The sequence below is a fragment of the Nanorana parkeri genome, unplaced genomic scaffold (genome assembly GCF_000935625.1).
Source record: "Nanorana parkeri isolate BGI_ZX_2015 unplaced genomic scaffold, ASM93562v1 scaffold2, whole genome shotgun sequence".
Classification (NCBI taxonomy): Eukaryota; Metazoa; Chordata; class Amphibia; order Anura; family Dicroglossidae; genus Nanorana; species Nanorana parkeri.
Window position 1 is genome coordinate 5,247,488 of NW_017306270.1, and position 24,009 is coordinate 5,271,496.

Here is a 24,009-nt window from a genome sequence, read left to right on the forward strand (position 1 = left end):
AGGGCAAACCTCGGCCCTCCAGCTATGCCGATACTACAAATGCCAGCATGCATCTGCCTCTAGGAGTCATGCCTGTTGCTGTCATAGCCTGCAATGCCTTATGGGATTTGTAGTTTCACTGCAGCTGGAGAACCAGTTTGGCTGCCCCTGGTCTAGGGACTCAGTCACACTAACCAGCACTTTAACACGCTGGGTTTTAGCGCATGGGCCAGTGGGCTGAGCGAGAGCCAGCAGTGGTATAGGGTGCAATGTCATAGCTGTGTATTCTCCATCAGCGGAAGCACGTTTTAGGAAATGCCTGATCAGAACCCTTCCTGGCAGGCAGGATCACCGGGCACTAGCTTTGTGATCAGGTTCTGTTCTGGGATTCGTGTTCCCTCGCAGGTACGATTCATTGGGACTGTGCTTGTTTGGAGGATGGTCGAGTCATAATTCACATGGCAGTGTGAGAGGAGAAGTCGTTTGTCGGCACCTATTAGCTCTGCGTTGCCGCCATAGTTAAAACACGTCTCTTCTCTCTCGCCGCCTTTGTTTGGGGAAACTGCGCACTATTTTGTCCCCTCCCCGTATCCGCCCACCTCCTTTCTCATTGGCCGCGGCCGCCCTCACGTGACGCCACGCCTCCAATAGGACCTCTTCGCGCTGCTTTTCGAACACTTTTTAAAACTTCATGCATATTCGCCGTATCCCTGCGCCGAAGGAAATAGTTCGCCCGGAGCCCTTCTCGCTTCGTTGTGGCGGCACCGATAGGCGGCAGGACGTCCGTAGCGACGGGACTTAACGCGCGGGGGGGAACGTGTCGCCGTCGCCGATCCGCCCTGTAGCTGCGACATTGGCCGGTAAGTAAAGCGGCGGAGTGATACCGCTTACGGCGTTTTGCACCTGCGCACTGCTGACTACGCCGTGGCGCCCAGTTGCCAGTAACGGATAGCGGCTAACTCGGCGACCAGTGAGCGTGTGTGCGCCCGGGGTCTGTACGGATTCATGGAGTGAGAGCGCTCCGCCTTTGGTTCCTTCTTCGTACTCAGGTTAGTGCCTGCTTCCCTTCTCATACTCGAGCTGCACGGCGAGTGGCGCAGGAGGCCGGCCCGCCAATTTCCAGAAGTGTCATCTCGGAGCTCTTGGCGGGCTGGCGACGGACGCACGGCTGGGATTAGGGCAGGAGGGAGCCCGCTGTTGTAACGCTCTTGATGGGTTGGTTGCCAAGGGAAACCTTGTGGCCATATGGGTGGCCTGTCTACCTACAGTTTTGGTTGTCAGGTGTTACAACATTGCCTTATAAGGGCTCTGGTTACTTGCAGGTTTGGTTGTCAACAGTCACGAGATTGCTTTATGGGGACCTGCCTGCAGGTTTGGTTGTTGGGGGACACATTGAGTATAAGGGGCCTGTTAGCAGGCTTGGTTGCCGGGGGTACATTACCTTTATCGGGGGCCTGCATGCGTGGTTGTCACGGACACCACGTTGCCTTATAATGGGCCCTGTCTGTACAGAGTTTGGTTGCTCAGGGTTACAACAGTGCCTAATTTGGGGTGGGGGGGGTCTACTTGCGTGCCTACAGGTCTGCATTTACATTGACTGGCACAGGTAGGGTTTGGTGGCCATGCTGGGCACATCTGTTTGCAGTGAAGGCCTGTGCGGGTGGCTGCCAGGTGCTGCATGTCAGGGAAGGTGATGGCTGCAGCTAGCAGCCCTGTGTTGTCTCCTTTTTTTTTTCTTGTCTCTGGTTACTTTTTGCTGATGTTGTAAAAACATCTGTTATGTTGTCTAAGCATGGGGGGAGCGGGCTATTCACATGTTGATGGGAGCATGGTGCCCCCCCCTTGTCCCACGTGGCTCTGTGTACATCTGTCTGGGTATATGGACCGACTAACAAGCTTATGCCAATCTCTGATCTGCGTGCAGTGCATGCTTGTCAGCAGGGAATCTGTAATAGGCTGCTGTGTAGCGGGGAATCTGTCTTCAGGTCGGGGCTAGGATGTACAACTTTAGGCTTTATTTATAATTATTTGCTGGATGTTTACATAAGTTATTAGTTATATTTATTGATCTATTCTGTCTTATTGTTGCAGCGCAGTTCTTGTATTGCTTAGTCTGACAGATGTGTGTGCTTGACACATCAGGGTTTTTAACCCCCTTCATGCCAGAAGTCCATGGTGGTCTGATTTTTTTTTTTTAATTAGTAAAGGAAAAATGTTTCAAAATAGTTATAAAGAGAGGGGAATGTATCGCAACTGGAGCAGTGGCTCATGGTGACCAATCCGCTTCTCTCTTTAGTTTAGTAAGTGTGAAGCTGATTCGTCACCATGGGCAACTGCTCCAGATTCTGTCAGCCCCATTTGTGATAACCCCCACATTGGTTTTTTTAAATGTAGCTGTATATTTCTTGCCATGACCACCACCGAAAAACAGCCAAAATAATTTCTCCTGGCCTGCATGGGGACACCACATAGGTGTGCATTGCTTGTAGTAGGTGTCCAGCAACAATAGTGTAACATTCTCCTTTATGGGTTTCCCAACCATTACTTTTAGACCTGTGACGGCTCGGTCACATTGCTGAGGGCGCGCAAATGAGCCCTCTCCCTGCACGCAAACGATAAATATATTTTGCCCACTGTATGCTGCCACGTATGTGTTTAGTGGGAGGTATCGAAGCTGCTGAAAGTCTTGAGTTCATTCGAGGCAAGGTTAACGCCATATGCATTGGCTGGTTGGTAAGTACATGCCAATTGCTTTTGTGCCTAGTATGGGTCCATTCTGCCAAGGTTCTGCTAGCTGGTGACAAGCGGAGAACCCTGACCCAAGCAAACCACAGTGGTTAGTACTTTTGCCGTGTACTGAGGTCCTTGGTTTGAATCCTGGTCAGGACACTATCTGCAAGGAAAATGGTGTGAACCTGTCCACAGTTCCAGTGCATTCCAGACAAAATGAGACATGCAGTATTTGTCTGGTCTGGTACGGACTGTGCTGGTGTGAACAGATGACAGACATAGCATAGGGATACATTAGGATGCATTTTGGGTTTGGAAACAATCTGGTCTGGTGATTGATGTGGTGTGAATGTGCCCTGAGGGCAGGGACTGATGTGAATGTGCTCCATGTAAAGCGCTGTATAAATACTTTGTAATGTGCATATGAGAAAGTTTGTGTTGATGCCACACTATTTCATGTAATGTCAGTTTGGCATCGTGATAGTTCTGATTGCTAGACTGTACATTGAGCTCAGTGTAAGAGGTGGGTGTGTACCTGCTGGATATACTTCTAGGTCTAATTACAAAACTGATGATGGTCTTGAGGTCATGTCTGCGCTAATGAATGGTGATATTAGACATATAGTCGTTGATTTGTGTAAAAGATTGTCCAGTTAAAGTGTAACTGTACTCATTGTACTCGTACTTGTGAAACGTTCAGTACTTTGTTGAACTTGGCATCCGTTCCATCAGCTTTTTAGGAACTAGAAGGTTTGAGAAGAGGTATAGTTGAATATTTTCAACTGCCTTTTACTGATTTTGTTTCATGTCTTCAACACCATGGACAGCGTGGAGACCAATTGTCAGAAGAGGGCTGAATAAGCGGTTCAAAGATAAAATATTCAGATCTATTGTATAGGTTCATGTTGTAGGTGCATTGCTGGCAGATTTCACTGGCAGACTTCTATTCTAGAATGTTGGGGCCATGCTTTCAGTTTTGTTCGGTATCCTGACACCATATTGTATGACTTCAGGTGAAGCTGAATAAACAGTCAGCACTTGCTGGGCTGGATAGGGCCTTATCAGTCACATGCGTTACATGGCCATGTGCTCGGTCTGCCACAGCTCCTTGTCAAAGCCTGCAGCTTGTTTCTGTTCCTGAGGGCGGTGTTTGGTTTCTCTAGCTGACAAACTTTACATACTTTAGTAGATTGTTTATATATTCTATAAAGTTTAAAATCTAATGAACTCCATATGACTCCTTTTTTTTCTATTGCATTTGTAGCAAAGGAACAACACGATTTCATGTACTGTCAGTCTGGCATTGCTTGTAATTTTCCTGATGGTCGAGTATACTAATTTGAAGTGACACTAAACTCAGGAGTTACATCTTAAAAATATATTCAAATACTTTAACTATTAACAAAAGTGTATCTTATTTGTGTATCACTCGGCTGTAGATCCTCAACTCATCTCTGAATTGGTGCTGACATGCGCAAATAAGATACATTTTTGTTAACAGTTAAGGTGCTTGAGTTCTTTTTTAAGATTTAACTCCTGAGCTTAGTGTTCCTTTAACTTTGGCCAGTGGAGTACCTTGTGCCACATAGATATTCAGACATCGTGATGATCCTTGGCATCTGCCAGTGTAATTTGTGGCACATGCTGAAGCATTACTTTGTGAGACATTGATCAGGTAACCTAAAGGCTGTGATATCATGCCTACATTGACACTTTATTTTTTGTTCTGTAGGTAAGAATATTTTAAAGATGCCTTGCCGTGGTAAAATTATTGTGATTAAAAGAAGTGGTGCTGATGGAACCCATTTTCCACTGACTGCAGCTACATGCTTGTTTGGAAGGTAAGGAAATTCATCTTTTATTATTTGAATGTTATAACTATTCAGGTGTAATGATAACTTACAGGAACCCCAACACTCCTTTCCTACTTTCATCTCTGCCATTACTAGTAACAAGGCTGGAGTACACCCCAGCATCTAATTTTCTTGGCCTACAAATCTGTCATGGATGCCTCACTTAATCAAATTTGGCTAGGCGTGCCAGGATTGCATGATTGCTAATATTTTGTAAAAATTCTGACCTGAATTGGGGATACACACTTGTTTGGTAAAATTTGGATAAGTACGAAACATTAATAGTGGTGTTTTTTTTTTTCTTGACACAGGAAATCAGAATGTGACATTCGCATTCAGCTGCCACATGTCTCCAAAGAGCATTGTAAAGTTGAAGTCAAGGAAAATGGAGAGGTAAATATTATGCTTTTGCTGATATCTATATATTTTTTTATTGGTGTTTGCTTATAAAAATCAAGCTTGGAGTATATAGAAGCCCACAAATATTTTGTTTACCAAAAATGAGTGACAATTATCCACCAATGTCAGGTTGCAGCTTGCCAGGTTTAATTACACTCATGAGGTTTAAAATAGAACTACAGGGTAACCTTTTTATACCATAGTTCTCTTTAGGCTCAGGGGAGGACATATACTAACATTACAACCCAAAGCTCAGTATATAGTGGGCTACAGCCTGCTATATACTGAGAGCGCGCCACAGCCGGGGCGGATCCCGATAATGCTGTTGATATCCACCCAGTTGGCTGATTGACAGCAGGCTCTGCCTATCTAGAGGCAGAGCCAGATGTGCCCGCCCTCTCCCCATCTGTTTCTCCAGTCAGCGCTGGTGGATTGCAGAGGGGAGGGGGGAATCCCTGTGGGGAGCGGTGCCTAATAGTTACCGCTCCTCTGCAGGGAGATGATTGGAAGTGTATGATTTGGAACAGTATGTGTTCGCTGACTTCCCGATCAATAGAGCTGGAGTGCGACAGTTTCATTGTCACACACCCGCTCTAACAATGAGGATGAGTGTATATCGCTCACCTCATAGTTCTCCTTTTTTAAATGTTTTTTTTTTTTCTTCACTATTAAAGATACCGCGAGCTGTAGCTTGCGGTATACTGAGACGCCACAGTATACCGCGAGCTGCTGCTCGCGGTATACTGAGCCGCCGCAGCTGAGCCCCGATGCTGGCGACGTACACTGTACGTCAGTCACGAAGGGGTTAAATACACCTGTTGCTAAAGAGACTTGTATAATCAGTTGTCAGCACCTAGATGTTCCACTCACACCACCCTTCAAGTTTACTGGAATTCTAGTGACAGTAATAAGAATTCCTAAGAAAAGGTTTTATGTAACACATTTTATATTGATGGTGCTCTTTGAAGTGTTTGAAGAACTTGCCCAAAGACCTGTAGTAAAATATGCCGCATTACTCGTATAATGTGCCTGTATACTCATAAGGATTTTCCTGTTTTAGGTGTTGGTCACCAATTTAAGTTCAGTGAACCCAGCTCAGTTGAATGGGAATGCTCTTAAACAGACTGTACGCCTCAAACATGGAGATATCATCACCATTATTGATCGCTCTTTTAGGTAAGTTCTTTCTTTTTCTTGCAGAAATCTAGACTTTTTTTTTTTCAATAAGAAAATGTGAGTGCTATGGACAAGGAGACTGGGGGCGTATTACTGTGGGAAAGCATGTTTTTTTTTTTTTGTTTCTCGGGTTTTTAAATGTTCCCATTGCAGAGTAAATTTGGCAGATTTAACAAATGAAAATATTTTAAACATAACTTTAAGAGGGATTCAAATGTGCCCTCATTGCAGATGATATGATGGTGGACTGTATGCGGTGGTTAGAAAAGTTTTTAAACTTGAGAATTGTTTTTTACATTTTCTCATTGCTATCATGTGTATATTATTGTGGTGCCTGCCATGGAGTAAGCTGTAGAAGCTTCAGAAGCCCAAGAACTGATTGCTTCAGGTCCTGGGCTTAGCACTCGTTCCCGCCTGTCTGTCCTCATTGAGGAGATTCACCCTAAGGCTAGGTTCACACCTAGGCGACACCTCACCGCGCGGCAATCGTGCACAATTGCAGCGCAGCCGAAAGTCACCAAGGTGGGTGCCATTATTTTCAAATGGCACACATCAGGCGTATCGCACGGTTTCCTGCCGCAATTCTGCCCGTGCTTCCAAACACGATCACGCTAAGACAGCCAAGCGTCATGTATCGCAAAAAAAGTGAATGTACCCTTTTTTTTTCTGCGATTTACGCGCGGATGGCACCCCATTGAAATGGGGCCGCACAGCAATTGCTGCCCTCATTGTGCAGGACCGTGCGATCCCGGGTGTCGTGCAGGTGTGAACCTAGCCTAAAAAGAGGAGAGATCCAAATGTTTACAGCGGTCATCTAACAAGATGTAAGGGGACATCTTCTAATGGGCACACCTGTTCTGGCTGTCAACAGGAAGCTGCACTCATTTTTGGAAATTTCCTCTAACTTTAACTTCCTGTTGCATTTAAAGGCACCAGAAGTGAAAGAAAATTTCCTCAATGGCACACAGACAGCAAAAAGTAAACTGGCAGGAGTTTGGCAGATGCATACACTTTAACCTTCACCTCCAGTTCTGTTGACAAATCCAAATTTTGGATTTCACATTACTTTCTGATCCAGTGACAATGGTGAACAAGACTAATAGAATGCATCTCCTAAAGTGAGCGCTCAGCAATAGAAACCTGGCAGAGGTGCTAACACTTCACCCCTTCAGAAACGTTTTGGGTTTACATACTCCTATTTAAATTATCTTGCATAGTTTTCTTCAGGTCTCTATGTTGTGTAACCTTTTAATGGCAGGTATTAGATTATAAATTGGGCACCTCACTAGTGCAAAAGATCAGAATGGTGTAGTAGCACATGCTTTCATAGTCTCAATTTGAAAACTTGCAAACCATGAATCTTTAATGACAGGAAAGCCATTTAAGTTCTCAATTTGTATTTGCAGATTTGAGAGCCCTCAGGTACAACAAGGAAGGCGGCGATCTGCAGGGCTTGATTCTGAAAATTTTAAGGTACATTTTTTTTCTTGGCAAACCTGCGCGTGTGTGTGTGTGTGTATATATAATTCTACATTTCCTTTTCTTTTTTCTCCTTCCAGTTATTTGCCAGTAACCAGTCTGAGGACACAAGTAAGATTTTGTCTTTAAGTGTAACTTTATTAGGTTGTCAAGCACTGAAACCTTTTACTAATAATGTCTTTGTATTTACACAGATGAAACGGTGCGGATAGAAAGTATAACGACCAGTAAAGTCCAGAGAAAATCTGAAGGAAATGTTATTAGAACAACTCATACTCGTCGCTCGCTGCAGACCACTTCATCAGAGTCAAAGAAAGACCAGTCTCCTTTCGGTGAACTCTATAAAATGCTCAAAAGCAAAGTCGAGTCTACAAAGAAAGAAAATGGTCAGACCCCAGTAAAGGAAAGTAGCAGCTCTCCAAAAAATGTGAACGTGAAGAGGAATTTTCAGGCCGAAGCAGTTTCTCAGTCTCCTGCCACTTCCAGGCGAGACTCTAAAAGAAGTCAGTCAAGTGACAGCGCAACAATTCAAAGCAAAGATCTAAAGGTGGAACCTAGATCAGTCTCTGCTTACAGCGTCAGGGAACAGTCAAAAAGCCCCTCAAGAGGGCCCAGAAATTCTTTCACCAAACAGAAGCAAGGCAGTGCAGTGGGAGTCAATAGTCCTGTCATTTCAAATTCTGCACAGAGCAGCTCAACAGATGAAGAGGCTGCACAGGACCATGTCCAGACTCCACGGAGAAGGTCCGACCAACAAGTGTCTCAAGAACAAGAGGCTTCAGTTTCCCTGGAGAAGGAATCTCCCAGGAGATCTAGAAGTGCTGAGAATGTGCCCTCACCTGCTGGTTCTAGCCGTCGGACAAGCAGGGGCCAGTCCGCTCCTCACCCAACTGGTATAGAGAACCAAGAAAATTCTCCTCTGCCAGTTCAATCTCCTAAGGGCAGACGAAGCGGATCTAAAGATCAGACTAAGGGAACACCAGCTAAGCCTGTTGGAACAGAAGAAAAAGTAAATGAACGAGCTCAAGGTAATGTCTTGCAATGTTTTCATGTTTTTGAAATTGCTGGATTTTAGGACAAATAAGCTGCTGTTTCCTGTAAAAAAAATACTTTCTAGCGTAAGAAATTTGGCTCTTGTTTAGCAACATGCTAACACCAAAAATAAAGTGGCCATTCATAGAACTTAGATGTTTACCTCTCCCGTTGCCAATCTCTGGTTTAGTGAAGAGAAATTGCCAGCTGAAGAATCCTCTGAAACTGACACTTTTGGGAGTATCTGATTCTCTGTTCATGCTGCGCTCTAATCAAGTGGCCCCTACATCACTACAGTATCCTGTATTGATGCAAGGGGCTAGTGAAGCCAGTGTCACTGGCTTCACAGGCTTATTTGTATTGGTTGCCTGGCCATTGACCACCCCCAAATCTTTGTGCTTGACATAGCCAAACTGTTTCCTCCCTCCCCAGTTGCTGCACCACTGACTCCACGCACGGTACACACAATACAACACCTAATACACACATAGAACACGCAATAAATGCACGGCACACAATACATGCGCGGCACACACATAAGGCAATCGGATACTCCTTGGGTCACCAGCCTGTGGTGCTTTTTGTATGCTCTTCGCTCCAGACGCACCTTTGTCCTCTGCAGTGACTTTAAAGTGAATGCTTTAGATTCGATAAATTACTGGCAGATGTATTTTCCAAGTTTTTTTACTTGTATATTGAACGCATACATAGCCAGATTATCTGCCTTTTAGGTGGCAAGCAGTGGCAGATGTCCCCCATATTGTTGCTCTTATGAAAAGTGTATTTAAGAACTATTTAGAGAAGTATATTCTTTTCAGTGGCTTTGCAAGGGATTAAACTAGTCATTGCATCTCACATGTTGCACATAATTAGAAATCAGACTTTTTAATTTGAATGTTACTTTGTGAATGGTTTTACTCCAAATTTCAATGTTTCTTATTCCTAAGGACTTGCAACAAGAAAGTCTCCAAAGAAACGACGTAGTGATGATCTTGGACTGACTGAGCCACCCCTTAAAAGGAAGAGAGTCTCTTTTGGTGGACATCTGAGCCCGGAGCTTTTTGATAAAAGGCTTCCTCCAAATTCTCCCCTTAAGAAGGGGGCGACTCCTGCTAGACGAAGTTTATCGCTTCACTCTCCACGTGCTGTTATGAGGAAGAGTTTTGGTTTACGGCAGACTATGATAAAGGTAAAGACAAGCATATATTAACAGTATTTAAACTTTTAATGACTTTAGGACTTCTTGTTATGTTCATTATTTTTTATTTTTTTTGTAAATTGTAGGAAGTTCTTGAACGATCTGCTATGCAGGATGTAAGCTCTCCCTTAGTCACATTCATAACACCAACCAGGAGAGCTTCATCTTCAAAAGGAGCACAGATTGTCGTGACTGAGGCAGTCCCGGCAAATATCTCGGTGTCCTCTCCAAAAAGATCTTCAGCTGTGAATAAAAAGTCACCAAGTAAATCTCCACTCTCTGTTGCTAGAACGCCTGTTAAACAATCGCCAAACAAATCTCCATCCAAGACTTTGTCCCTTACTCCACTTAGAACCTCTCCGTCCATAAAGTCACCTGTCATTTCTCCATCCAAGACTCCTGTCAAAAGGACACCAGTGAAACCTGAGCCCGCAACTTCTGCCAAGCGCTCTTTCTCAAATGTGCCAGTTTCTGCCAAGAAGTCGCCTGTAAAATCCTTGCCTCCCACTCCTGTCAGGAAATTTTTAATAACCCCATCCACAACACCAGGTAAGAGATCTCCTTCCAGATCTCCCATTCCAGTGAAGAAGTCCCTGATAAAATCTGAAGCCACTACACTTTCCAAATTGTCCACCCCAGGCAAAAGGTCCCCAGGAAGATCTCCATCCACATCTCCGGCTAAGAAGTCTGCTGCTAAATTTTCCACCACAGGCAAAAGGTCCCCAGGAAGATCTCCATCCACATCTCCGGCTAAGAAGTCTCCTGCCAAGTTGTCCACCCCAGGCAAGAGGTCGCCAGGAAGATCTCCATCCACATCTCCGGGCAAGAAGTCTCCTGCCAAGTTGTCCACCCCAGGCAAGAGGTCGCCAGGAAGGTCTCCAGCTAAGAAGTCTCCTAAATTGTCCACACCAGGCAAGAGGTCACCAGGAAGACCTCCATCCACAACCCCGGCTAAGAAGTCTCCTGCCAAGTTGTCCACACCAGGCAAGAGGTCGCCAGGAAGACCTCCATCCACAACTCCGGCTAAGAAGTCTCCTGCCAAGTTGTCCACCCCAGGCAAGAGGTCGCCAGGAAGGTCTCCAGCTAAGAAGTCTCCTAAATTGTCCACACCAGGCAAGAGGTCACCAGGAAGACCTCCATCCACATCCCCGGCTAAGAAGTCTCCTGCCAACTTGTCCACCCCAGGCAAGAGGTCGCCAGGAAGATCACCATCCACGACTCCGGCTAAGAAGTCTCCTGCTAAATTGTCCACCCCAGCCAAGCGGTCTCCAGTTAAGTCTCCAGTTGCAAAATCACCCAGTACTCCAGCCCCTGTTAAACTCACAAGATCTCCAGCATCTGCCAAGAAGTCATCCGTCTCAATATCTCCAGCAAATCGTTCTCCTGCTACACCATATACCAAGGGGCGATTCTCTGTTTCTCGTGTGGCTACACCACCCCAGGTGGTAGAGAATGTTTCTAAAGTTCTTGCATCACACACTCCAAAGCATACTCGAAAGTCCTTGACATCAAAGAAAACACCAGCCCGAAGAAGTCGAAAATTTGATGCCTTTGAGGTTATTCGTGCCAGAAGGCGCAGTGGCGCCTCAGAAGCCAACTTGCTTGGTAAGTGTTTTTTCTGTATATTGTATCTTGATTTCGATTATTTAAAAGTCTATTGAGCCTTAAAATATTGAGTAGCGTTGTGATAGATTTTTAAAAGCTTTGAACGAAGCGCCTGCTCAAAAACCCCTACACTACTAGGATTATAGTTTTTTGGAACAATGTGATTTGACAGGGGTGAGGTCTCAGACCACTTGGGTTACATGGTTCTGGGTAGTAATATTTTGTTTGTACCAGAGGTTTTTAAAGCGAAACTCAAGACACAGCTAAATGCAGTTGAAAAACACACTTGCTGAGAAACAAATGTTCCTTTTTAAAATGGGCTCTTTTACCTGTCAGGATTTTTAATTTAGTCTACCCCTCCTGAGACTTGCATGGCCCTGTTAGGCAGTGCAGCCATATTGGTAATCCACTTTTATTGTTGGCAGACATAGTTTGCCCACCCACAATCCTTTTTTTAAATGCAAATGCTTTAAAATGCATGTTCACCAAATATTTCCTGTTGTCTTTAAATGGCATGAAGAGCTACCGTGCTTCTTGTTGCTTTGCAGTGGCTAAATCATGGGCGGATGTGGTCAAAATCGGTGTTGCAAAATCTCAGAAGAAAATCGATAAACCTGTTCGGAAGGCAGTGGCTACTAAGAAGAAACTTAAACCAAAGGTACTTGTTTGCCTTTTTTAATTTTATGATTTGGGGTTTGTTTTTGTGTATTCACACTTCTCCTTTTGTGTGTTTTTAGACTCCAGCAAAAAGGGCAAAGGATGTATCCAGCACAGGCCATGCAGATTCTCCTGCAACTATTATTGTTGGAAGAGCTTACACAAGAACATTGAACTTGACCGGATACGTACCAAAGGTGGTCAGAAATGAGGCTGTAAAACTGAACCCACCTCACAATGAAAGCTTTACTGGTAAGTAACTTGCATCTGTATTTCGAAATTTGCTTGGACAACAGTGCTATTGGCCTCAGGTGGCTAATGTAAAAATTGAAATGAGTCTTGTGACCTCTTCTACAGTTAATACTAGGGATGCACCGATACTAGGTGCTGATGCCTAGCCCGATGCTTCCGGTATCAGGAAGCTGGGCAGCACGTCACACTTATGACGAGAGAGCATGGAGCCGGCTTCCCGGCCAATCAGGAAGCCGGGCGCCGTGTAATGACACGGCGCTCAGCTTTCTGATTAGCTGGGAATATTGATACTCGATACTGGTATCGGTGCATCCCTAGTTAATACCTTTTTTATCCAAGGGTGCTGCGAGTCTGAGAACCCTGCTTTTGCTGTTTGTCTTTCTGTCCTTGTGTTTGTGAAAGTGTCAGTTTTGCATGTCACTAGCAATAAAGACTAAGATTTGTCACTAGCACACCAGGTCAATTACAAGAAGTATTTATTGCTGTCGCATAATAAGAAAATGTGACGTTTCAGGGCCTCAGGCAGACCTTCGTTACGTCAGCAGCCCCTGTTGCCTTAATAGGGTTCACCCGGGGCACCATTTTTTATGATAACACTAAATACTTCTATTTGTAATTGACCGTTGCTGGTGACAAACCTTAGTCTTCACTGCTTGTTGTATGATGGTACCATTCATTGTAGCTCTAACACCGACCTTTACTCAGTCTATATAGCACATTGAGTGCACTCAAATACAAATTTCTAGCATCAGCATTGTCTGCTTTAATTTTTTCATATTGACCGTTTAAAAGTTAACACCATACACTGATTTCTGCGGGTGCACGGTCCCTGTGATAAGTTGTCTTATGTTTAAAGGAGAGCTATGGGGTTAGGGCTTTTCCCCATAGTTCTCCCAAGGTAACGGGAGGACACAAACTATCGTCCTCCCGTGACCCAAAGCTCAGTGTATCGCGAGCAACAGCTCGCGGTATACTGAGACGCCGCAGCCAGGACGGATACCGACATCACTGTCGGTATCACGGACAGGATATGGGGGGAATCCTTGCAGGGAGCCATGAGTGACAGTCACGGCTCTCTGCAGCGATAGATCGAGAAGTGAGCGAGCGACGGTATGTGTTCACTCCCCAACCTGTGACAGTTTAATTGTCGCAGGTCGGATCAGATTATAAGGCTGAGTGATTTTTCACTCGCCTCATAGTTCTCCTTTAATATAGGACATGCACCCAGCCAGCTTCTCACTTTTATTTTTACATTAGTCCAAGCAAGGGAGGAGCAGACTAAAAAAAAAAAAGGTCCCATTGGTGTGTGTGCTCTTGTGTGTTCCTGGATGCAGATTCATACTGTAATTAGGATATTTAATTCCATTGATTTGTAATGCTGGCTATAACAGGATTTGTTTTCTATTTTAGGCATGGCAGAGTTATTCAGCACACCTGAGAGTGCAAAACAGCGCAAAAGCAACAGATTTGATGGGTCTAAAGCAGGCACACCAAAGTCAACCACTGAAATGTCTGTGATGCAAACACCAGAGGAAGCAGGTGAGTGTTAGGACTGGCATAGTGGGGTCTGTGGCCAATCGGTTTCCTTTTTACTGATCTGACTGATACAGGTGCAGCTCTATTTCCTTATCATTTGGCTTGCACCTATTTTAACAAAGCACATTGATCTACTTTGTCATGATTTCTTTGATTCTAGTCCTTGCATTTTTTTCACTTACAATATTGAACTTGAAGTGAATCTAAACCCTAATTACTATTTTTGTTTTTGTTTTGTTAAATATGCCATTGAAAGGATTTTATGTCAAATTTAAAAATACAACTGTTTGGTCCTGCCAGAAAACCTGTGAACCGATAACATTCTGTTCTCTCTGCCACCTGACTGTTTTCATTGTCAACTACAGAACACTTTATCCTAACAGTGTACAGGAAGGAGATGTTCTGTAGTCCTAAAACATTTCTGTCCTCTAGGGACAATGCTGCATGCTTAACCTGATGAGCAAGGTCAGTGTCTCTTTAACATTTAAATGCTGGTAGGCTTTGCTAATAGTTTTAATTTTGTTTCCAGGTGAAATGGTGGTTTCACCATTAAACAGTCCTGCTACAACCCAGCGAAAGCAATTTGCCAGAGATGCTGTTTCTAGACTCCTTGAAGTTCCAGTGTCACCAGAATTAAGTAAAGTTACAGTGTCCGAAAATGCTGAGCTAGAAGCCTCAAAGTTTAGTAAGAACAACCGAAAATCAGTCGGGCTTACAGGGGTGAAGCGCATCATGAGAACACCAAAACAAAAGGGAAAACCTGTTACCGATCCACATGCACTACGGAAGTTGTTGAAGACGCCAAAACAACCCGAATCCACACAATCATACACTCGTCGATCCGCTAACCTTGAGGTGCTTAGCATTGCACAACTCATGAAGACTCCCAGGCAGAAGGGAGTACCTGTGGAAGACAAGATGGGAATAACACGTATTATGAAGACGCCAAGACAAAAAGGAGAACCTGTGGAAGTTTACACCGGTGTCAGGCGCATAATGCGGACACCAAAGGTGAGAGGAGAGGCGGTGGAAGACATGGTTGGAATAAAGCGCTTAATGACGACACCCAAAGTGAGAGGGCAACCGGCGGAGGATATTGACATAAGTCACTTGATGAGTACACCTACTACAAACACCGAGTCAGCTGAAAATACCCGTCCAATAGAGGAGATATTTGGCATAAAGAACCTAGTGAAAACTCCTCCAAAGAAATCTGCAGCTCAACAGGTAATTGTTAAATGCTAGAAGGAAACTTGTCCGTTTTACAGAATTCTTTGTAGGTTCAGAGACGGGAGGATCAGTAGATGCTACTTTTTAATGCTTACTACTGTCAATATAGTTAGGTGTGCTGACACCTCGGTAAAACTAGTTTCTTGCATCTTTTGTGGACCCTTGTGGGGAGGCCACATTTTCCCCAAGTCTGCTTTCTTGCAAAGACCCTTTTGAGGGGTTTATTCAACTTGGATTTATAATAAATACTAGGGATGCACCAATTCCGATATTAGTATAGATGCTGAGTATTTGGGCGAGCACTCGTACTCGCCCAAATGCTTCGATGCCTAGCCCGGTACTTCCGGTATCAGGAAGCCGGGCAGCGAGTCATTACATGCTGCCCGTCTTCCTGAATTGCCAGGAAGCTGGCTCCATGCTCCCTCATGACAAGGGAGCATGGAGCCGGCTTCCTGTCCAATCAGGAAGCCGGGCAGCGTGTAATGACGCTCTGCCTGGCTTCCTGATTGGCCGAGAAGCCGGCTTCATGCTCCCTAGTCACCTCATGACGAGGGAGAATGGAACCGGCCAATCAGCAAGTCAGGTGTCATGTCATTACACGGCGCCCGGCTTCCTGATTGGCCAGAGAGCCAGCTCCATGCTTTCTCGTCGCCTAGTGACGAGAAGCATGGGGACGGCTTCCCTGATAATCAGGAAGCCAGGGGGGCTAGTCATTACACGCCACCTGGCTTTCTGAATGGGTCTTTCGGTATCGGCAAGTACCGAAAAAAAAATCAGTATCGATACCGGTATCGGTGCATCCCTAATAAATACTAAATCCAACGGAGTGAGCACTCAAATGGACAAACATTGACATGGAGACCTTCCTCCCTAGACTTCAGCTTCCAGCCAGATGTTATGGGAACTAGTAAACGTGATATACTTTATGGTTATCTTGGTCAACTGGCCGTGTAAATGTTTGGCTCTTGTCTTTTTAGACTTTGTAATGCACTGTTCTAGCCGGTAGAGCTTCAAATAACCATTTCTTTTGTTTGCAGGCTTTGGCTGCAGATTTCAAAAATGCCAGTGAAGCTTTAAGACGTAAGTATACTTTGTTTATGGCTTGTCGGATTTACGTACAATGATTTGAGTGCTGCTTGACTGTTGGCCTGGTTCGAATAATGTGCTATGGTCCATGGCTTTTTTTTTGTTTTGTTTATTTTAACCTTTTGAGTTGGTCAGCTTTGAATGGATCACCCCCAGTGCTGGTTTTCTGTACTTTCTGGTCCTAAACACATTCAATTCACACTCTTTATTATCCAATATTGGCTTCAGATAATTTTACACTATAGCAGTGTTCCTAAACTATTGGCTTCAGAGGTGATTTTAGGTGTGCCTCAGCTAATAAGCCATGTGTGACTTAACTTTTTGTATGTCGCTTGGACCCTTTGATGTGTTTAGAGAGTGCCAAGTAATCTCTGGTTAAAGGAAGGAGTGGCTTCTTTAAAGTGTGGTTCACTGCGGTTTTTTCTTTTTTTTTTAAACACAATTAAGTAGGGCTGCACGGATACAATTTTTTCGGTATCAAGTACGAGTCCCGATTTTGTATATTTTTGTTTTCGGTACTCACTAACTCACTAATACAGTCATCCGTGGGCTTGGATTATTAGGAAACCGGTGTTCTATCAAAAGAACAGTCGTCACTTCCCTCACGACACTGCGAGGCATCCTGGCTTTCTGACAATCCAGGAAGACGGGCGGTGGGTCCTGACGTGCCACCCTGGTGCCTGATTGGCTAGTAAGCTGTCTTCACTTACTGCTAGGCAGCCTGGCTTCCTGATTGGTGGCAGGGGAGTGCTGGTAAGGAGAGTATAGATGAGGGGAGCGGCCTTTAGAAGCACTGTCATTTTGAGAGTGGGTTCACATCTCCGTTACACCAAGGCAGCCTATTTGAATGGGCTGTCAAATGCACCAGAAATGGTGTGTACTGCTTTGTGACAGCTCACTGCATTGTGTTGTAGTGCACTGCAACACATGTCTGTTGGCAGGGTGCATTGGGGTGTCATTAAGAATGGATAGCACAAACCCATGATTTTGCATGATGTACTGGCACGCATTACTACAGCTCAGCAATGTGAACCCACTCTAAAGGTAATTGCAACTTGCTCTTTTTCACCCTATAAAGTTTTTTTGTTTGTTTTTGTTACCTAGCTCTTGCAAGTTCTAATACCCCTGCGAAGAGAGGAAGACAATCCAAGCGACTGTCCCTTCCAGCTGAAACTGCTACTACAGGTATAGCTTCTGGCAAATGTATTAATTTGCTTTTCTTTAGGATGATTCTATGCGTTTAAGCCTGACATTTTTTATTCAGGTTTTGCACATCCGAATGTCGGCTAGTTGATCTCTCCTCTTGCCTTACAATAATTCCAAATGCTTAGGCATTTACAAGATTGTGTTTGACTGTTTTCTCAGTCTTGTGGGGTTTTTTATCTTCTACTAATTTTGATGTTTTCAAACAGTGAATGAAGTACAGAAAACAATGGCAGTAGCAGAGTTTGAGATTGCACAGGAATCTGGTGGGCAGAGTATCAGCGAGGTTATTAAATCTGCCTATAAGAAGAAAGGCCGACCATCCAAGAATATTCCTGCTCTACCTGCATCTGGTGAGAACATTTTATATACTGAATGAAATTTATTTTTCTCTCTCCCTCTATTTTTTCCATTTCAACAGATTACCCAATTAAAGTGTTAACCAGTCATTGTGCTGTAAAGCCCATTAAAAGTTTCCTTTAAGCAAAGCAGCAGAATAAGATCTTGCTAAATGTAAAAAGCATAAGGCTGCTCCTACTGGTACAAGCAGAAAGCAAATTATTCCATATTTAAAGAACTATAGTTTTTGTTTTTTTAATTGACCCTTGCAGTGGGGCTACCCCTGAACTAGAAGGATTATGTGTTTGTTTTGGTATGGGGTGAAAATAGATATACTCCTCTACTCCTTGGCCATGTGGTAGTGACTGCTCACCTCTCTCCCCCTGTGCTCCAGCTGAGGTAGGTCCATCGGCATCCTCACGACTAACGGACTTGTATTATGTAATGATATCCTGGGGGCCTTGGACCAGGAAAGAGGAGTCTGTAGGGGTTGGTCTAGTAGCCAAGTGGGACTGTGGATCAGGGGAGTATATTCTTTATTTTTGTCCCTGGACCAAAATGAGCACTGGGTAGCCCCACTGCAAGGATTAATTTGAAAGAATCCTGGAGTTTCTTTAGTTTTTACCTGGCTACAAGAAATACTTTTAGTCCTGGCCATAAGATGTACATAACCACTATGTGTACCCTTTAGCGTTAAGCTGACCATACACTTAAAGGTCAGCAGAGAATGAGAAATTACTGTAATTTGAGCCAATCATTGCCAGCTTAACCCTCAACTTTTACAGCCTCCTACCAGATCCATGCAAATTGACTTGCCCTACTGTATTTTTGCCATTTGTCTAGAAACTAGCATGGATTGGTCCTTTCAAAATCACAGGGTGCCATTTTGTTCCTCATTCCCATTTCTGAATAAAATGCTAATGGTCAGATTTCTAATGGTTTGGGTTTTTTTGCACATATGGGGCTGAAAATCTAAAATTTAATTTTACAGAAATGCCTAAATCTGCTGAAATGCCTGAAGTGACCTCACCTTCTCAAAGAGGAAGACCTAGAAGCACCCCTGAAGTACCAAAGGAGTCTCAAGATTCTAATGTTGATGTGACCTCTCCTTCACGTAGAGGAAGACCCAGAAGCACTGTTCTATCTCCTATAGCTGACAAGGCAACTTTACAGGCAAATGAGGGAGGCATTTCACAAGTACAAACAGAATCTGTTTCTGAGGATGCAATTTCACCTTCACGTAGAGGAAGGCCCAGAAGCACCCCTGAAGTACCAAAGGAGTCTCAAGTTTCTAATGTTGATGTGACCTCTCCTTCACGTAGAGGAAGACCCAGAAGCACTGTTCTATCTCCTATAGCTGACAAGGCAACTTTACAGGCAAATGAGGGAAGTATTTCACAAGTACAAACTGAATCTGTTTCTGAGGAGGCAATTTCACCTTCACGTAGAGGAACGCCCAGAAGTACTGCTGCAACTCCCAACGACTCTGTTACTGAAGTGACATCACCTTCCCGGAGGGGAAGAGCTAGTGCAGTGGTAACAAAAGAGAGCCTTCATGCTGCTACTGAGGTGGTAACGTCGCCTGCACGTGAAGGAAGACTTAGCACAACTTTGAAAGCAACAGAAGAATCTCATCCAGCTTCTCAGGAGATGACATCGCCTACACGCAGGGGAAGGCCTAGCAATACTGCAGCAGTAGCAGAAGATCTAGCTTCTGCTGTGGAGATTACTTCACCTTCACGTAGAGGTAGACCTAGGAAATCTTCAGAAGTAGTAAAAGAGCCTCTTACAGATTCTTCTGATAAGATAATTTCACCTAATCATAGGGGGAGAGCTAGCACAGTTGAGACCCCCAGTGAGTCAGTTCCAAATGAGACGTGTACTTCACCTACACGTAAAGGAAGAACTAGCACAACTACAAGAAACCAAAAGGATTCTCCTCAAGCTTCTTCTGGAAAGATTACTTCGCCTGCACGTAGGGGAAGACCAAGTACCGCTGCGGAAGAATCTGATAAAACTGATGCTGGGGTGGCTTCTCCATCTCGTAATGGCAACCTGCTGAGCACTTCTGAAGAACTGAAGGAATCGCTTATAGTTTCTGAAACCAAAGTAGTTTCACCATCACGAAGGGGAAGGTCTATAGAAGCCGCAAAAGAATCTCTGCCATTTGCTAATGAAATTGTTTCACCAAAACGCAGGGGAAGACACGCTATTACAGAAATGGTGGCCAAGGAACTGGACCCAGCTACAGATGGAAAAGTTAAGAATACCAGAGGGAGACCGCAGAGGACAGAAGATGTTTCCAAGGAATCATCTGTTTCTGTTGCTGCAGTAACTTTACAGACTCGTAGAGGAAGATCTAAAGACCCTGTAGAAGTACCTAAAGACTCTGTTCCAGTTACGTCTGCTGTGACCTCCCCAGCACACACTAGAACGACTAAAAGCACACAATCATCTGTTGACAAGGAGACCCTGCAGACACACGAAGGGCATTCTAAAAGCACTGCAGATGCTTCTAAGGAACCAGCCTCTGAAGTTACATCTCCACGTAAAGGAAGGCCTAAAGCCTCTGTAGAATTGGCCAAAGAGCCCGTGGCGGTAACTGAAGAAGCACCTACGACTCGCAGAGGAAGAGCAAAAATCGCTGCAGATGTTCCCGAGAAATTGACACGTAGAGGAAGAACTAAAGCAAAAACTGATCTACCTGAAGAGCCTGTTCCTGCTTCAAGTAGAGACCCAATATCTACACGCAGAGGAAGACCTAAAGCTGCAGCAGTGATTCAAGAGCCTGTTCCAGAGGAAACTGTTGATGTAACCTCTCCTGCACGCAGAGGAAGACCTAAAACTGCAGATATTCCTAAAGAGCCTCTTCCAACAGAAGGTGATGTAACCTCTCCTACACGCAGAGGAAGACCTAAAACTACAGATATTCCTAAAGAGCCTCTTCCAGCTGTGGGTGAGGTAACCTCTCCTACACGCAGAGGAAGACCTAAAACTACAGATATTCCTAAAGAGCCTCTTCCAGCTGCCGCTGGGGTAACCTCTCCTACACGCAAAGGAAGATCGAAAATTGTGGAGGTACCTAAAGTACCTATTCCAGCAGCAAGTGATGTAAGGTTACCTACACGCAGAGGAAGACCTAAAACTACAGATATTCCTAAAGAGCCTCTTCCAGCTGTGGGTGAGGTAACCTCTCCTACACGCAGAGGAAGACCTAAAACTGCAGACCTACCTGAAAAACCTGTTTCAGACAGCGAGGTAACGTCGCCTGCACGCGGTGGAAGACTCCAAAACAGAGAAGCATCCAAAGAATCTCTACCAGTTTCTGTGGAGGGTACATCACCTAGACCTAGAGGAAGGCCTGCCAGGTCTACAGAAAGTAAGCATTTTCTTTTCACCTTAAGCTTCTTTAAAGAATTTGAAGGAAAACCTGCAAAAGTAACAGTTCTAGTCTTTAATTTCTGGAAACAGAACCTGGTTTTTCGGTGGTTAAAGCAACTCTAATGCTAAAATGTAAAATAAAGTATGCCCTGCATAGAATTTTATACTCTCCTACTTCACTCCCAGTGCTGTGGATGTCTACAGTAGTGAAGAGAAACTGCCACCTCAAAAATTTGCAGAATCCAACACTTGTTTCCAGGGTCCCTACCTCACTACAAGACCTAGTAGTGACACAGGGCATGAGCTCGTACCACTGAGTCTAGCAGGATTTTTTTTTTATTTTTTTCAGAGGCTTCTCATTCATTCACAAACTAACGATTAGAGCTGCAGCTAACGATTATTTTCAACATCGATTAGTTAGCCGATTATTAAGTTCGAGGGTCACGGGAGGACATATTCTGGTGTCCTCCCGTGACCCAAAGCCAAGTATATATCGCGAGGCGGGACGGATCCTGACATTACTGTCGAGATCCACCCAGCTGCGTGAGTGACAGCGGACTCTGCCTATCTAGAGGCAGAGCCTGCAGGGAGCCGTGACTGACGGCTCTCTGCAGGGAGGTGAGCGAGTGACGGTATGTGTTCAATCACTTTCTGATCTATCGAGCTGACGTGTGACAGTTTGTTGCACGTCGGCTCAAGCTATGAGGATGAGTGATTTTCACTCATCCTCATAGTGCTCCTTTTTTTAATTGTTTCAGCAACAGTCTCTTTTAAATGAGGTCATTAATACTGTGGTATATCTGCAGATGCATCTCAAGATTGTTGGCCACCCAATTAAATTAAATTACATTATATATATATATATATATATATATGTATGTGTATATATATATATATATATATATACATATATATACACACACATTTTTCTTGGGTTTACACAAAAGTAAAGGAATTGCTGCATTGTTCAATATATTATGTTTGAAGATCATTAGTTGAACTGATGCCTTGTTCTGTCCAGTTCTTGCAGCTTGTTAAAGCTATTTATGCTTCCCCCCCCTCTATTGTACAGAACCTCAGTCCAATTTGGAAGATTCACAAAAGGCAGAATTAAGTGTGAAAACTTCGCCCGCTGGTAAACCTATTGCGAGAAGAGGTGGACGACGTAGGAATGAAGAACAATTGGCAGGTGTGTTTTTAATGCAGGCTTTTCATGGCAGATGTAGGTGAGGTTTATCAGATTTGTTGCCAGTGCTGTAACGTGTCTTCTCCCCCCTCACTTTAGATATTGCTGGTCCCAAACCAGAAGAGCCTAAGTTGGAGTCAAGACGCAGAGGCCAGTCGAAGTCCAAGAACTTAGACGAAACATCAAAGACTGTCGATGTTCCTGACCAGGCCAACAGTCCAGCAGCTAAATCTGTTAAAGGATCTGCCAAGTATCAGAAAGATATACAGCCTGAACCTCCTGTTAAGAAAGTACGTGGTAGGCCGAGCAGAAATGCTCAAAAGGACAACTCTGCAGAAATCAGCACTTCAGAAGTTGCTGCAACTACAGATTTAAGTCCAAAAAGAACTCCAACAAAGGGCAGATCCCCAACAATAGACACTAGTGATGTGTCTGTAGAGGAGCAAGAACAGGAATCTAGAACTAGTGCTCCAGTATCAAAACAACGAGGAAGAAGAAAAAATCAAGAGAGTACAAACAAGACTTCTCAGGTGCAAACTGAACCTACAGCAACCGAAACATCAAGAGCCACACGAGGTAAGAGGGGCTTACCTGACGGTGAACAACCTCAACCTGCTGAAATAAAGGGCAAGAAGACTGCAAGGAGCAAAGATTCAGGTGAGCCCAGTGTTATCGAAAGGCATTCAAAATCTGTACAATGGCACCCTCTGCTGACCACTGATGTAAATGCAAAAAGCACAGCGAAAGTAGAAGAAACCACTATTGAAGCTTCTACCCGTGGTAGCAGGTCTAAAGGTAGAACGAAAGCTGACATGTCAGAGGCCATCCCTGCTAAAAGACCACGTAGAGAAAATTCTGACGACAAATCTGAACCTCCAGCTATTTCCGAAGGCGATACCTCATCCAACGCTGCAGATGTTTTTGTCAGCAAAGGCAGGCGAGGAAGGCGGCCCGCAATTCCTCAGGAACACTTAGAGGACAAAAGTTCAGATGTACAGTCTTCCCCAGATGTGACTGCACGGTCTCCAGCCAAACAAGCTTTACAGAAAACTCGAGGTAGGAAAGCAGCAGCATCTAGCAAGCCCTTAGATAGCGAGAACAATGAAGTGGCAGCAGTTGAAGTGTCAACATCAAGAGGAAAGAGAGGTACGGCAGCCAGCATTGCACTTGCAGCGAGCAAAAGCCAATCTCCAGCTAAATCAAAAAACCAGAAAAAAGACCTTTTGGCTAAAGAGAGCAACATTGAAGCAGAAGGTGTGTCCAGAAAACCGGCGAAAGGTGTAAAGAGGAGAAATGCTACTACTGAAACACCTAGCAGTGATAATGCCACGGCTAACCAAGCAGATGCAGAAAATGTTCCTACTGCTCGTGGAAAAAGAAATGCGAGGAATACAAAAGCAGTAAAAGGCGAACACACTGAAGAGTCTTTGGTAGAACAAATGGTCAATTCCCCAGCAAAAAGAAGGAAAACTGGTAAGGAAAATTTTATTCTACAAAATGCGTATCTAGGTAGGGGACTACTTTTAAACCATGGTGCAGTGACCAAAAGCAGCCAGGCCATAGTTCACTCATCTGACGTTGATAATTTGTCTACTGTGATTTATTGCATATTAGCATTTCTCACAGCAGTGCTTTAATAACTGTGTGAAAAAATTACCTGGCCTAAATGCTTCTGATATGTATGGACC

At 44.3% G+C, this 24,009-nt stretch overlaps 1 protein-coding gene across 1 annotated transcript; it reads left to right on the forward strand.

The window, feature by feature from the left end:
* The first annotated feature begins 973 nt into the window (after positions 1-973).
* Positions 974-23,519, forward strand: MKI67 (marker of proliferation Ki-67). Its single transcript, XM_018557814.1, has 20 exons — positions 974-1,028; positions 4,442-4,550; positions 4,874-4,955; positions 6,022-6,137; positions 7,544-7,610; positions 7,697-7,727; positions 7,811-8,644; positions 9,596-9,837; positions 9,933-11,451; positions 12,000-12,109; positions 12,189-12,360; positions 13,771-13,899; positions 14,426-15,123; positions 16,164-16,206; positions 17,317-17,397; positions 17,625-17,768; positions 18,746-21,088; positions 22,208-22,324; positions 22,421-23,377; positions 23,464-23,519. Exons 2-20 carry the CDS (start codon positions 4,459-4,461, stop codon positions 23,517-23,519), a joined length of 7,833 nt encoding a protein of 2,610 aa, XP_018413316.1. The 5' UTR covers positions 974-1,028; positions 4,442-4,458.
* The last annotated feature ends 490 nt before the right edge of the window (positions 23,520-24,009 follow it).

Bases quoted from the DNA above. Each gene is read 5' to 3' on its own strand.
- MKI67 (XM_018557814.1), top strand. From the start codon at position 4,459: ATGCCTTGCCGTGGTAAAATTATTGTGATTAAAAGAAGTGGTGCTGAT. The intron at 12,361-13,770 runs GTAAGTAACTTG...TTTCTATTTTAG, and splicing joins TCACAATGAAAGCTTTACTG to GCATGGCAGAGTTATTCAGC. The intron at 17,398-17,624 runs GTATAGCTTCTG...GTTTTCAAACAG, and splicing joins AGCTGAAACTGCTACTACAG to TGAATGAAGTACAGAAAACA.